The 15,049-nt window shown below is 40.4% G+C and overlaps 1 protein-coding gene across 3 annotated transcripts in view; it reads right to left on the reverse strand.

Moving 5' to 3' along the window:
• Window positions 1-10,350, reverse strand: part of LOC115741151 (nuclear pore complex protein GP210) — a 30,473-nt gene extending 20,123 nt beyond the window's left edge. The window contains exons 1-14 of one of the 3 annotated variants that reach the window (XR_007199604.1): window positions 9,949-10,348; window positions 8,907-9,172; window positions 7,056-7,222; window positions 6,753-6,969; window positions 5,079-5,425; window positions 4,304-4,483; window positions 3,979-4,117; window positions 3,749-3,897; window positions 2,640-2,751; window positions 1,958-2,556; window positions 1,301-1,424; window positions 944-1,221; window positions 438-542; window positions 234-296 (exon numbers count right to left, since the gene is read on the reverse strand). Coding sequence is in view for 2 of the 3 variants with exons in the window: in XM_030674899.2 (XP_030530759.1) it covers window positions 234-296; window positions 438-542; window positions 944-1,221; window positions 1,301-1,424; window positions 1,958-2,556; window positions 2,640-2,751; window positions 3,749-3,897; window positions 3,979-4,117; window positions 4,304-4,483; window positions 5,079-5,425; window positions 6,753-6,969; window positions 7,056-7,222; window positions 8,907-9,172; window positions 9,949-10,139 (2,937 nt within the window). In the remaining variant the exon portion in view is untranslated. Of the gene's footprint in view, window positions 1-233; window positions 297-437; window positions 543-943; window positions 1,222-1,300; window positions 1,425-1,957; window positions 2,557-2,639; window positions 2,752-3,748; window positions 3,898-3,978; window positions 4,118-4,303; window positions 4,484-5,078; window positions 5,426-6,752; window positions 6,970-7,055; window positions 7,223-8,906; window positions 9,173-9,948 lie in introns of all 3 variants that reach the window. The other 2 variants (XM_030674899.2, XM_030674896.2) reach the window with 2 other exon arrangements.
• Between the last annotated feature and the right edge of the window lie 4,699 nt (window positions 10,351-15,049).

Raw genomic sequence — 15,049 nt, forward strand, 5'->3', positions numbered from 1 at the left:
AAACAGGTGCCTTTTGTTTATTTCTGACCGCATTTTGTAGTTGTTGAAGTTTTCATGGATCTCATTTAACTTATTGCCTAACAAAATTGCCTCCCTAGGACATGGTGCTTCACACATCCAAAATGCACAGATGCATGACATACATCTTTCATCTTCAAATCACTCAGGAACTGTTGATCCACTTAAAACAGAAAATGGGATGTAGTAGGGACAATCTGCAGTTATTAGCTTACCTTAGCACGAGGGTTGAAAAATAGCAAGCTGTACTCAGGGTTAACATGCAAAGTTGATACAAGCTGCATATTTTGACAAATGCAGAACGAAAATTTTGAATGGTCAGATAACAGGTGATTCGAAAGCAGTAAACAAAGGCAATGATGACATAAATGCAACGACTTTAGTATCCCCTCGAGTGCTAGATTATTCAGAGCGCTTACCTGTAGGCGCATAGCATCTGTGAGGACTTCTCGAGAACTTTCAGACCCAAGATAATCAGAATTCGTGATTTGATCAGATCCAACCACAGTAGCTCGAACAATACACTGACAATCAATATATGAATCTCAGGAATACACCCAGATGTAATATGCATATAAAAGGGAGATCATTCTCACTAGTACGATCTGTTGCAGGTTTCAAATGTAAGGACAACAGAAAATATTATAGCTAAGTGTATGTCCCCGCAAAATTCATATTTTAACAGTATGATTCGGGGAAAAGAGCAAAGAAAGAACCATGCATGAGCACAAGCCTAACCTGATTCCAAAATTAGACCGACAATTTCTGCAAACATAGGATAAATGAACCCTAAACCTTAAGGGAAGAAGAAATGCAGCAGCAATCAGTATACCATCTTTGCTTATTGAAAGGAAAACCGAAAATTCTTGGTTACGCCTATATTGTGAATAAACCTGAAAGATGGACGTAAGGGGTCAAACAGTACCAGTCCTGATCCATTGCGCAAAACCAAAAAGCATTCCCAACCAGACTGAGCCCTCTCCACATCATCATTGTCATTCCAAAATGCCAGCTCGTCACAGTTACTCAATTCCCACCTCAAACCAAGAGAAGATGAGTTTGCAAAAACTTCTCCAGAGCTAGCAATACTGACTGCAGCTACGCGAATTGTGCGTCCATTTGCCACGGTAACAGGGGTCGCACGAACTCTTTCTGGAGTGCGTTCTGCTTGGCTAGCACTTAATATAGCACCTTTCCGATTGACTGCAATGTGGAAAACGGAATGTCAAGGGACTTCTCAAGACATCCGTACCAACAGGTGAATTAAAAAGCTAATGCGTACCAGGTTCATCTGCTATTAACACGATAGAGGAAGGAAACGAACACATGACTGACAAAGATGCTTCTCCAATTGCTGGCAAAGGATGGTCAACACCAACTAAATTACCACGTTTGAAGACAAGATCCTGAGTTCAAAGAGGACTATTTAGCAGATGGATCTGGGGGTGCCAACAGGCCAGACTGTTTTGGTTTTGCTAAAAGGCCCAGAGCAACCCAATTAGTACATGAATTTTGTTGCTGGAACAAAAACAGAGCAAACAATAATCACATCGAACATAAAAGAGTAGTGTTGTCAGCTTTTCTTCGCAGCCTTTCCTTAAAGCATTTTTTCTCAACATCTTTTAAAAATTTAAATTAGATATTAATCATTCACTACAAATATAGTTTAAAGAAAGAGTAAAGGAAGTTTATACACTAGCATAATTCGGTTTTAGACCGTTTCATGTTTTTGGTCAACACCAGGAACCCATTTTGAGCCCTCACTTCATGCAAACAATCCTGACCGAAATCAAAAAACCCGAAATCTCGCCCATTTCAGTTTATTCAATTTCAATGCCTCTTTGTTTTGTTATTGTATTGGCCCCTTCCTAGAAGGATTGTGATTATCTACCATTCCAACAAATACGATGTAAAGCCAGGAAAAAATGCAGATACTCACAAAAGTTCCTAACAGTTGGCATGAGACTCTGTACAGACTTCTATAACTGCTGTGAAGCTGCTCAACAAGATTATGATCTTTCAAATTAGCAGGTTCTTTATCCAAGCACTCAACAGTTTCGATGTAGTCGACATCTCCATCCCATCTTTCAGGTCCTTCAAGAAGCATAACATCAACATATGTTCCAGGGACAAGATATATTTTATCTAAACTTTCCAAGTATCCATCAGCTTCGACTTGAGCAAAATCAATCCAGTAACCACCAAAGTGGTTTCCATCCCCAACCTGACGCAAAACAAGGGGCAGGAATGCCGCTATACGTGATGAAGCCTTCAAAGCAGTAGTTCCATGTGAGAAAGGATCGAAATGGTGATACTCTTTCGGCAGTGCAGCATGCAGCAGAGTTTGACCTGAACCAGCAGCATAAATATAGGTCCATGAACATGGTGGACCATTGACCACGGCCTTGACATCATCATCATCTATTATATTCTGGACCTTAGTTGTTTCTCCAGTCTCATTGACAATGATGAATGATTCACTTCCAGCCTTCCACTTAATGAAGGAACCAAAAGCATCACATCTATAAAAATGTGAACCTGCAAATGACAGGTAACTTCAACAAGCCAGTATAAAAAGAAAATTATCAAATAAGATTCAAACTGACTGGGATTAGCATCACCAGTTGACGCTTTCAAGGTCACTGCAGCTTTAAGGTGTGATCCCACAACAGTCTCTACAGGGAAGTTTGGCAGCATAACCATAGCAGCCGGGGTGGAAACTTCAACAATCACCTGTAGAAGGGCATATAATGAGGGAATGCCTATTAAGATAGCATTGAAATCATGTCTAGACTCAAACTTCAAAATCCTAGAATTGTTAGAGCTCTTATGTGTTTGCCGTCACCAGTATTTGGTCCAGTGCAAACTTCAAACTATTAAGTATAGTTATTCTGAACTTGGAATTCCAGCAAAGCTTGGCCCCCGGTGATTGAGGGCATACAAAGTATGCCACCAGGACTACATATCCCAATTTCGAACCATGTCAGAATCAATAATTCCTAGATAAATTCAATCTGATACTTCTTCCTCCAACAATAATAACATCCTTGTCTGTACCATAATCAACAATGATGGGCAGGTGAGAGTCTGAGAAACTTATGGCCAAGGACAATTTAATACCGGGTTCAAAACACCAGGTACATACCTTACCCACTTTTTCCAAAAACTAGGTTGAAGCAGGTTGATTTCAGTGCAATCCGATTTGTTATCACTTGCAGTTTGATCGCTGAGCTGGACAGACTACAAACCATTTATTGGTCCACCCAGTTGAACCGACCAGTCTATACGCTCATCTTTACAGACAATGCGAGTCACACTGGCTTTGTTCATGACCATGGTATAAACGAAACAAGGACAACGTAAACGGTGGATACTAGGCGCTGTCCGTATCGACCCGTGCAGTGCCGTAGTTAACACGAATGGTAGAGGAACAAAAATGAATTATGATTCCTACTAAACGCATGCACAAGCAAGAAAGTCAACTTTCCTGTAGGGATTCATGGTTTCTAATATGCAACAGGACTAGCCAAGCAGTTTTTCTTTACAATTTTAGTTGTAGTAATTGTGGAATCTATTTCAGCCATGAGAATCTGCAGCTTCAGCATGTACCGTACAGATTACTCCTGGATCATTTAAAAACTGTCTTTATGAATGCTACAATGAATGTAAGAATAACCAAATATGGAGATTTACTACAATAAGGGACAAATAAATTTTGTAAGTATTATACCTCGTCATAATTGAATGAATCATAAACTGATAGTACTTTGATGGTAGATTTACCAGGCTTCTTTGCCTGGACGACGCCAGAGGTGGAAACAGACAAAATAGCCGTGTCCGAAGAATACCATTTGAAGTCAGTGACCACCTTTGCACAACCTATAAAAGTCAACTTAGTTCATCAAGAACAGAAAAACCCAATTAAAGTCCAGGAAATAGAACAGGTAGGAAACTTAAAACCTCCTACAGCCTTTAACTGCACTTCCTGATAAATCGCGGGGGCCCAGGGAAGCATGATACTGTCAGAGGTGGCACTTCTTTTGTCCAGAATAATCTTCACTTTATCACAGACCATGACTTCTTGCGCAATTTTCAGAACCTACGAAAGACGAAACAAATAAAATCGGGCTACCTCTTTCCTCTAATAAAAAATTCAGCCTACTAAATAATGGTAATTTATAATAAGTTCCTGAAATGAACAAGCTTCTCCTCTTTCTTCTTTGCAACAAAAAAGTGCGCAAATCAAGAAAGGAAATGTCTCTGGATTAGTTTAAATGACAGAGACCTCCTTTGATCCAGGACTCCCGCCAGAGTAAGCTAAAGAAGCTGTTAGTTTTCCCAGTCCAGGAGTAGCAGCCTTTAGAATTCTAGAATTTCGCCAACCACGTTCCACCACAATATCATCTGACACCAAAGATACTTCCCAGTTCTCAGAGTGGTGGTCATACAAACTGAGATCATCACTCTACACAGAAGGAACAACGTTTTCATCAACCCAAAGCCCAAACCACTATATATCGAACAACTACAATGCCATTAAACAACAAATAGAATCTGCAAAATATTAACCCAAAAGAAATGGAAGATAGAAATGTGTATAGCACAAAGGGAAGAAAACAGTCATCAGATGCCAATCTCAAAGCCTGTTCCTTTCTCTTTTAAGGGGAGAAAATAGTCATCAGATGCCAATCTCAATGCCTGTTCCTTTCTCTTTTAAGGGGAGAAAACAGTCATCGGATGCCAATCTCAATGCCTGTTCCTTTCTCTTTTCTCCGCAGGGACATCAATATGGATTAGGTCAAATGTGATGGACTAATTTAATATAAAGCCAAATATACAGCAAATAGCACACCAACGCAGAGAACGCAAAATGATTACAGCAAAGTAAAAAGGACTCATCATAGAAACACTTAAAGAGCCTAAATATATGCACTCAAAATATGAAATAAAGGCCCCTTGACCACTTAGTTTTCCTTAGACTAGATTAACACTTAGACAGAGCACAAACACCTCAATAACATTTAGATCAACTAGAGTTAAGCAAAAACTGTGCTACCTACCTCTGTGATGTAAACTTCTTGTGAGCCAGGTCCTTGTGAGAAAACCTTTATATGAACAACATATCGATGGCCAGCGACCAGATACCATCGTGTGACAGATGGAATAGCCTCAATACCTTCTATAGGTTCCCAATTATTAGACAAAGGTAATATGTACAAAACTATGGAGTCAGGTACAACTACATTAAGTGATGACACTTGCATGTGTCCAGCAACCCTTGTATCCTCGACAATAACAGTTGTGATCCCCAAATTTTTTGCATGAGCTACACCCATTATAGGGTCCACATGAGCAACCGAAGAATTCAGGGTTGACCACCGGTAGTGAGGAGATGGTAAAGATACCACTGCAACAAACAATAAAATAAAAAAATTATAAAATGGTGAGACCAGAAGAGAATGGCATTAATTTCTTCTTAATACACACAAAATAATGCTGCTAACAAACCATCGTACCTAATTTAATTAATGAAAGGTAACTGGTAGATGAAATTTGTCAGGGAAAGAAACAGAAGACCACAAAATGAGCTTCAAGGATGCTTCTCTATTTGTTTAATCCACACGACATGCCAAAAGTGAAAAAGACATTATAAATCCAAGACAGTGAAAAAGACGCTACAAATCAAAGACAGTTTTAGGGGCCTGTCCAAAAGCCCCATGCCATTCTGTATTTTGTACCAAAATACCAATGTAGGCTAAGGATATATGTATTTCCGATCACATAGTAGGAGGCAGTACCGATCCAACTGATACTTGCTTAAAAGTGGTCCAACATCTCTAAGTGGAGGTTTACAAGAATCACAGACCTTGTGGGTTTTAGAAAAGCTCTCCCTGGCTAATGTTTTATTGCTGACTGTGCGATGGTACAGCAAAATAATTAGGATAGATATTCCTCCTTTTTCAAGCTTCATAGTAGACCCTGGGACGCTTACATTATGCTGTAAAGACTTAATTATTTGCTACAGACATCCGAGATTGCGAGTCAGACAACATCTAAATTCTTAGAGAAGTTTCACAACTTTAAAACATCTGAGGAAGGTATCACTGGAAGGAAATTGACCAAGGATAGATACCCAACATTTCTAATATTATCTAACCCACGCAATTTATGAGGACAGTTTGATTGAAAGCCAGCAGAATTTTACCGGTAAATAGTTTTGTTAGAATAAAAACATAAAAAAGCAGCTTCTTTGCAAGAAAAGCTGCTCAATGAGTATAACTACCGGGAGAAGTAGGAGGATATCATTCAATATGAGTTCTCTATGCAGTAAGAAAGCTGAGACAGTCGATCACAATGCTCAAAGACAAGCTTAATATCGAGCCAGTCCACTTATATGTGTCTCTTCAGTCTCAGCAGGGTTATGAAGGTAAAGAGCAAACACAGTGTTCTTGACTTCTGCAATATCTCATCAAACAGAAAGAATGGGAGAATCTCAATCAAGAGCAGCCCTTTTCCTCATATACAGATGATAAGATAGTGATACTCTCTCAGTTTTAAAAATGCATGAAATCTTAGATTTTGCATATACTATTTAATTAATCTTTTACAAGTTGGCATCATGTTGGTGCAATGGTCTAAAAACCTTTCTAGCATATACAGTAATGTATTGTGCGGAAAATATATCTGGTAATGCGACTGTAGATAATAGGAGAAAACAATTAATATAGGACAACCTTGAGGAGTATTTCCACGGACAAGTTTCAGAATGTAATGAACAGAAGCACCGACTAGAACATAAACAGGTGAAGGAGGTTCAATTGACATGGCTTCCGCTACAGTCAAAACAATCTCATCAGCCATGTGCTTTAATTCAGGTTCAAGCAAATGCACCGAAACAATCTCATGGCCGATCCCAACTCCTTTTACCACAAAAAAGTCCGCGAACACCCCCTGCAGATTTCATAGAGAAACATTAGGTGTGAAACTTCGCATGCGGTCAAACGAATCAGTCTCCTGTCAACAAGTAGAAATCTCACGTTATCTTCGAGTTTTATCTGGATATCTAAGTCACCGCACATTCCACCACAGTCACTCAGTGGAGAATCTTTCAGAGGGACATGAATAAGGTGATGAGGGAATCCGTTGGTTTCAGGTGTCAGCTGCCACATGAATTGTAAACCCACTAGGGATGAAAAGACATTCTCTGCAATAGCGAAATGCTTTAGATTGGGAGTTCAAAAGGCAATGAGATCGTGTATGCATTAACTACCAATCTATCCACACATAAGTGCACCCTCAAGTACACACATCCAGGCACATAAAACTCTTGTTGAGAAAATAAATGGAGAAAATTACTGTTGAAAGCATGCAGTACGGGCATTGTTCGTCACACTAAAAGTGATAAAATTTCCATTACTCATAATGCGCAATTACTTGTTGCCCCTTGTCTCCCGTGCTCCAAACAGGCAGAACCCTCTCCCTCTCAACCATGAACACCGGTTAAGTGAGACATCCACAACTGTGCAATTACTGGTTGCCCCTTGTCTCCCGTGCTTCAAACAGGCAGAACCGCTCTCTCTCTCTCTCTCTCTCTCTCAAAACCATGAACACCAGTTAAGTGAGACACATCCGCAACTGCTGGTCAGTTCAAAAAGCAATGAGATCGCGGTATGCATAGTAAGTGCACCCTAAAATACACACATCCAGCCACATAACACTCTTGTTGAGATAATAAATGGAGAAAATATACCATAGAAAATATGCAGTATGGACATTGCACCCTCGAACTAAAAGTGATTGACTTTCCATAATTCATAATACGCAATTACTTTGTTGCCCCTTCTCTCCCGTGCTCCAACAGGCGGAACCCACTTCCACCCCCCCTCTCTCCCTCTCCCTCTTCCTCCCCCCCCCCGCCCTTCTCTTCTCGAAACCATGAACACCGGTTAAGTGAGACACACCCACAACTGCTGGTCAGTTCAAAAAGCAATGAGATCGCGGTATGCATTGTCTACCAATCCATTCACACATAAGTGCGCCCTAAATTACACACACCCAGGCACATAACACTCTTGTTGAGAAAATATACTGTTGAAAACATGCAATATGGGCATTGCATCCTCGAACTAAAAGTGATTGACTTTCCACTACTCATAATGCGCAGTTACGTTGTTGCCCCTTCTCTCCTGTGCTCCAACAGGCAGAACCCACTTCCACCAACCACCCACACCCCCCCCACCCCCCAAAACTCTCTCAAACCCATGAACATCGGTTAAGTGACACATCCACCACAACTGCAGGTCAGTGGACATCGAGAGAATTTCAAAGTCATCTATTATCTCACTTCTCTACTCTCTAAACGGAACAGCCAGAACTGAAGCATCTATTAAACATTTAGGCTGACCATATGGAATGCATCAACAATACCGTCTAGTCAAATTAGCCTCACAACTTCGCATGCCCATCTACGAAAATATGTGCACATCCTCTGCATGCAATGATTCTTCACAATCACTTGTAACCAAAACCAATTTTTAATTTAACAGAAACAAAGAGAAACATATAAGTTACAACTTCAAAAATTCTAAGGTTCTTAATCATACTAAACGACTGAGCAAACACGAATGGACAAAACATTAATACAAACAAAACTAGTGAGGGTTTAATTAAGATATGCTTCTCAGGCTTTTCCAAACAAAATATGATTCCCAGGATTCGAGGCAGTAAAATGTAACCACGTAGTAGTCAACAAAAGATGTAGAGAATAAGATATTAATTATCTGAAATTATTGATCTTATGAAGCTGTAGCAGTCAACAAAAACATGATCATCAGCAGTTTAGAACCTTCTAGTGAAGCATGAGTGGATACAATTAAAACTTCCAATACCTTCACTGTCAAAGGCACGAACACGAAGAGTGGCAAGGCCATCCAAGTCAAGTTTGATAGAATTATGAAATATCTGGATTCTGGAGAAAATGTCTATGAAAACTTTGCATCGAATTACAATCCCCGTGTGAATATCGGTGGCATATATCGCAGTCTCCTTTCGACCATTGTACGGCGCAATTGATCTTATCCGTGCACTGGTAGAGCAGCGATTGCTTGTGTTATACTCGGGCAGAACAGATAAAATATCATGATGATCCCATGTCCTGTAGAAGGATGCAATGTTTAGCGTCATCTTCAACTATTTTAACAGTGTGTAACTCCTATTAAATTCTGGGAAGAATTAAAAGCAGAAAAATCACCATTTGTCCAATCACATAACATGTGATTTGTCACTTGCGTATAATTTGAACATTATAGGACTCAAAAATTTTCCAGAATCAAAGTTAATCCTCTCCCCTTAGCACCATGCCTAAATAGGCATGACAAGTTGCTCCAGAGTTGCAACGCTCATCAGTCTCTTTTCTCACTTGCCTTATTCCCTCCCCTACCTCCCTAGTCCTCCAATGTGCAAATACAATTAAAGGGTAAATCGACAACATTAGAACTAGCTAACAGAAGCTGAAAGGCTTCATTTTCTGTCAACATATCTGCAGAAACAGACAAATCCCAAGTCAAGCCAATTTACGGGCTCAAGCTAGCAATCTGATGGCTCAAGAGTATTTTGCTAGCGAGGCCTGTGCAGTCGGATTGCAGTGCGGACAGACACAGAAGCACCCGTTTCTTCCTCAGTCAACAAAGGAAATTCCATTGAAAGCCCACATGTGTGAAGACTGCAGATGAATCAAATGGTGGATAACTTGAAAGAAACATGCTGCGCATATGCACTCGCACATGGCACATTATCGTTTTCTGCGCATAGACCTTGCAACTTGGCTGGCTGGTACACCGTGACAACTACACTGAGCTAAAACATAGCTAAAAGGAAATAACCAACAGACCCGACGAGAAGCAGTGCTTTGTGAACGCGAAACGGACTCACCATTTGAAGCAACCATCACTCCCCTGCAGCCTGTACTCCACGGGATGCGTCATCCTCGGAGGCAAGAGGATGTTCACGTCGGCGAGGTGAGGACCCGAGCTCACGTATGAAGACGTCCGCTCCACCGCCGCCATCATCAGCAACGGCAACAGCCACAGCGGACCGATCATCGCCGGGATCGATCGCGACATTGAGAAATGAACTTGGAGCGAACAGACGAGCGCTGGCTACATGGACTCCGCGGAGAAACAGGGACTGAGAAGAAGATTTGCAGGTGTCCTTGATGTCGGTATTTTAGGCAGTTTGAGTTCGGAAAAGGAAAAACCCTAGCGTCCGGGGGTTTTGGCCACTGGGGGTTTTTGGAGGGAAGGAGAGGCTGGAGACACGGCGAGACGTGGCGAGCTTTGGTTGGCTGTTGATATTGAACAACGGTTGGCTCCGACCGTCGCTGCTATTCATGCTTTTTCGCTTCGCGTAAAAAGAGGAAAATTCCAAAAAAAATGCTCTGATTATGTCAAATGAGAGCCCGAAGTACATATTATTTCAACTAAGGACCTAAAGTGACTATATTAGTCTCAAAAAAATGGTCAAAGTCATTTTAGCTAGTGACATTTTGATCATTTACTATTTTATTTTATTTTTTTCATTTTTCTATTTTTTAAGAAATTTTGAAAAAAACTAAAAAAAAAAAAAAGGAAGAACACAACCAGCATGTGGCCGCTATCCCACCGGTGGTGGGGCAACGACCATGGCCATCGAGGTCGTCGGCCCCTTAGCGGGGGCCCCTTCCCAAATTTGAGCGAGGGTTGGGAGAGGGTCGGGGCCCTCTCCCGACTTAAGCGAGAGCTAGTAGGCCCTCTCTGCGGGTCGGCGGGGTTGCCGACCCCGATGGCCACAGCTGTCGCCCCACCACCATGGGGCGGCGACCATAGACGGGAGGTTTTGACCTCCCACCTTTGTTTTTGTTTTTGGTTTTGGTTTTGGTTTTGGTTTTGTTTTTTTGTTTTAATTTTCTTTTTTTATTTTATTTTAATTTAATAAAAAATTAGATTAAATTTGTATTTTTACAAAAATACCCTCGATAGGCCGAAAAATTTGGTCAGTTGGCCGATAAGGCCATGCCCTTATTTGAAAGAACTATAACCACTTCATGCCATTCTTTGACACAATTAAGGCATTTCATGCCCTTATTTGAAATAAAATTCACTTCGAACCCTTGTTTGAGAAAATGAGGACACTTGGGCCTCTTTTTTGAAATTTTTCATATAAAAAAGGAGTGCCATTTCGATAATATTTCTGTTTTTTTCTCTTATTATTCTTTTTTGATAAAACTATTGAAGATGCAAGTGAGGAAATATATTTTTCCTTACTTTTCCAAAAGGTTATAGACTCCTTCTTATAGGAGTTATGTACAAGGTCATAAAAGGAAGTATACAACGAAAAAGGAAATAGACAACTATTCCTCCTTATTAGGCTAATCTAATATTCTCACAATCTCTGCGAATATAACAGCTAACTAATAGGACTAATAGGACAACTATCAAATACAAGAAATCAATTAGTGATGCAAGAAATCAATTAAGGACTAATTAGACAGTTTGCTGATTTTGGGAATAAAATCTCGGCCGTTTCAACACTCCCCCTCAAGGCGGCTTGAAAATATCCTCCATCGTCGCCTTGTCGATTAATTTGTCAAACTGCTTCTTATGTAACCCTTTCGTAAGTATATCAACAACTTGCTCATTTGTTTGAATATATGGCATGCAAACCCGTCCACTGTCAAGGTTTTCTTTAACAAAATGTTTATCCACCTCCACATGTTATGTACGATCATGGAGGACCGGATTATGTGCAATTGAAATTGCTGCTTTGTTGTCACAATAGACCTTCATTGGTGTGGAATTTGAAACCTTCAGTTCTTCCAGAATCTTTTTAATCCACATCACCTCACACATACCAAGAACTACGGATTGATATTCGGCTTCAGCACTACTTCTTGCCACCACATTCTGCTTCTTACTCCTCTAAGTAACAAGATTACCGCCAACGAAAGTGCAATAACCAGAAGTAGACCTCCTATCCGAAATACTTCCGGCCCAATCTGCATCAGTATATACTTCTACCCGTAGATGTCCCCGCTTCTTGAACATCAAACCTTTTCCGAGACATCCCTTCAAGTATCGCAAGATCCCAGAAATGACTTCAAAATGCTTGGGACCTGGTGAATGCATGAACCGGCTTACCATGCTCACCGCAAAGGCTATATCCGGCCGTGTGTGGGACAAGTAAATCAGCCTCCCAACCAATCTTTGATACCGTTCTTGATCCGCTACTTCTTCGTTCCTTGCAAGTTCTAGCTTTAGGTTGGGTTCCACGGGTGTATCTGCAACTTTACACCCAAGTAAACCTGTTTCCTTTAGCAAATCGAGCACATATTTGCGTTGATTAACAAATATACCCTCCTTAGACCTTGCAATTTCTATACCAAGAAAATACTTCAAAGTACCCAAGTCCTTAATTTCAAATTCAACGGCCAAACTCCTTTTTAGATTTTCTAGTTCATTGATATCATTTCCTGTTAATATTATGTCATCGACATAAACAATCAAGATAGCAATTTTACCATCCTTTGAGTGTTTATAGAACATGGTGTGATCTCCTTGACTTTGACAGTAGCCGAGTCTCTTTATAACATGCCCAAACCGCTCAAACCATGCTCTAGGCGATTGCTTCAATCCATACAGCGCTTTCTTTAGTCTACAGACCCTTTTTTTGCTGTCCTCTTCCTTAAAACCAGGTGGCATATCCATCAAGACTTCTTCTTCCAAGTCACCATTCAAGAAAGCATTCTTGACGTCCAACCGATGTAAAGGCCAATCAAAATTAGCAGCCAAGGATAATAAAATTCGAATAGAATTTACCTTAGCAACCGGAGCAAATGTCTCATGGTAATCAACTCCATAAGTCTGTGTGAATCCCTTTGCCACAAGTCCGGCCTTGTACCTCTCAACACTTCCATCCGCTTTACACTTTACCGTAAACACTCACTTGCAACCAACTATCTTCTTCCCTTTCGGTAAATCAACTAACTCCCAAGTGCCATTTTTCTCAAGTGCCCTTATCTCTTTCTCTACTGCCACTTTCCACTTTGGATTACTCAAGGCTTCTTGAATGTTTCTAGGAACATATATGTGAGATAGATTTGCGACAAAAGCTCTATAATTTTGTGACAACTTTTGGTAGGACACATGATTTGCAATAGAGTGCTGAGTACAAGACCTTACCCCTTTTCGAAGCGCTATAGGAATATCAAGGATAGAAGGATTCAAATCGGAAGAAGATCTTGAAAGTAAAATGGGATCAGAATTACCGGAAGGATGAGAGGAGGCATCTTTCGGGGCTTCAAATTGATGCGGTTCCAAAATGGGATGGTCTCTTGCCATTTGAAGTGTATTTCTTCTAGAATAAACCCGAAACTCGGAATCAAGTACTTTTTCTCCCCCTGTCTTTGAAACATTAATACTTTTTGGCAGAGAAGGTGTTTGGGCCGACACAAGAGATAGAATAGATTCGGTTGGAGTCAAAATCGGGACTGGATTAGGAAGAGATACACCCAAAAAATTATCTTCACTATCCCGCTCCCCTTGAAGAAATTTTTTTCCGAAAAAAGGTTGTAGTTCAAGAAACGAGACATCAAGGCTAACATAGGTTTTTTTGGTTTGAGGATCATAACACTTGTAGCCCTTTTGAGTTGGAGAGTATCCAATGAAAACACTTTTTATAGCTCTAGGATCAAGCTTAGATCGGAAGGGAGCGGGTAAATGAACAAAAACAGTACAACCAAAGACCTTTAAAGGCAAATCCGAATGAATACGGGCTGTTGGAATTTTTTTTTTGAAACACTCTAAAGGTGTGATATATTGAAGAACTCGGGTAGGCATTCGATTAATTAAATATGATGCGATCAACACGACCTCGCCCCACAAGTACTTAGGAACATTCATAGAAAACATTAGAGTACGAGTTACTTCAAGAAGATGCATGTTTTTTCTTTTAGCAATACCATTCTGTTGGGGTGTGTCACGACAAGAGGATTGGTGTTGTACACCTTTTTCCCTCAAAAAAGTCCCCAAACACCGATTGAAAAACTCTGTGCCATTGTCGGTACGCAAAATGCCGATTTGAGTTTGAAAGAGATTTGCAACCATGTGATAAAAATCTTTGAACAATTTTTCAACCTCGGACTTAGCACTCATCATATAGACCCAACTCAAGCGTGTGTGATTATCGGTGAAAGTCACAAACCATCTTTTTTCGGTTATTGTAGTAATAGGTGAGGGACCCCAAACATCACTATGAATTAAGTAAAAAGGTTTGGATGCACGATAGGGTTTCATAGTATAAGAGACTCGAGTAATTTTAGAAAGAAGACAACTTTCACAATGAAGTGATGACAAAACTACACCCTTAAACAAAGACGGAAACAAATGTCTTAAATATTCAAAACTAGGATGTCCTAGTCTATGATGCCATAGTAAAATCTGTTCTTGGACAGGAGATGAACAGGAAGTACCGCACGCCCGAGATTTTTTATTGAAGACGGACTCATCAAAGTAGTAGAGACCATCGACTATTTTAGCACCGCCAATAGTCTTCCCCGAAATCTGCTCCCGAAATTCACAATGGGAGTCAAAGAAAATGACACGACAATTAGAATCTTTAGACAATTTGCTAACGGACAAAAGGTTACAAGCAAGTTTAGGAACATGTAGGACATTCATAAGGTCTATAGAATCTGAAATTTTTATGGAGCCTTTCCCCGCAATGGGTGAGAAACTACCATCGGCTATTCGGATTTTTTTATTACCCGGACAAGGAGAGTAGGATTTGAATAAATAGTGAAGACTTGTCATGTGGTCAGAGGCACCCGAATCAATAATCCAAGTGGTAGCAAGAGAAAAACCAAAAAGAGCACTTGCGTTACTACCTTTTTGGGCAATAGATGCTGTTGGTTTACCCTGGACCGAGTTAGACTTCGGTAATTGCAAGAGATGATCAATCTGCTCCTTGATGAATGGATTAGTTTCAGCTTCATTGGCCG

This window comes from Rhodamnia argentea, chromosome 8, assembly GCF_020921035.1.
Source record: "Rhodamnia argentea isolate NSW1041297 chromosome 8, ASM2092103v1, whole genome shotgun sequence".
Taxonomy (NCBI): domain Eukaryota; kingdom Viridiplantae; phylum Streptophyta; class Magnoliopsida; order Myrtales; family Myrtaceae; genus Rhodamnia; species Rhodamnia argentea.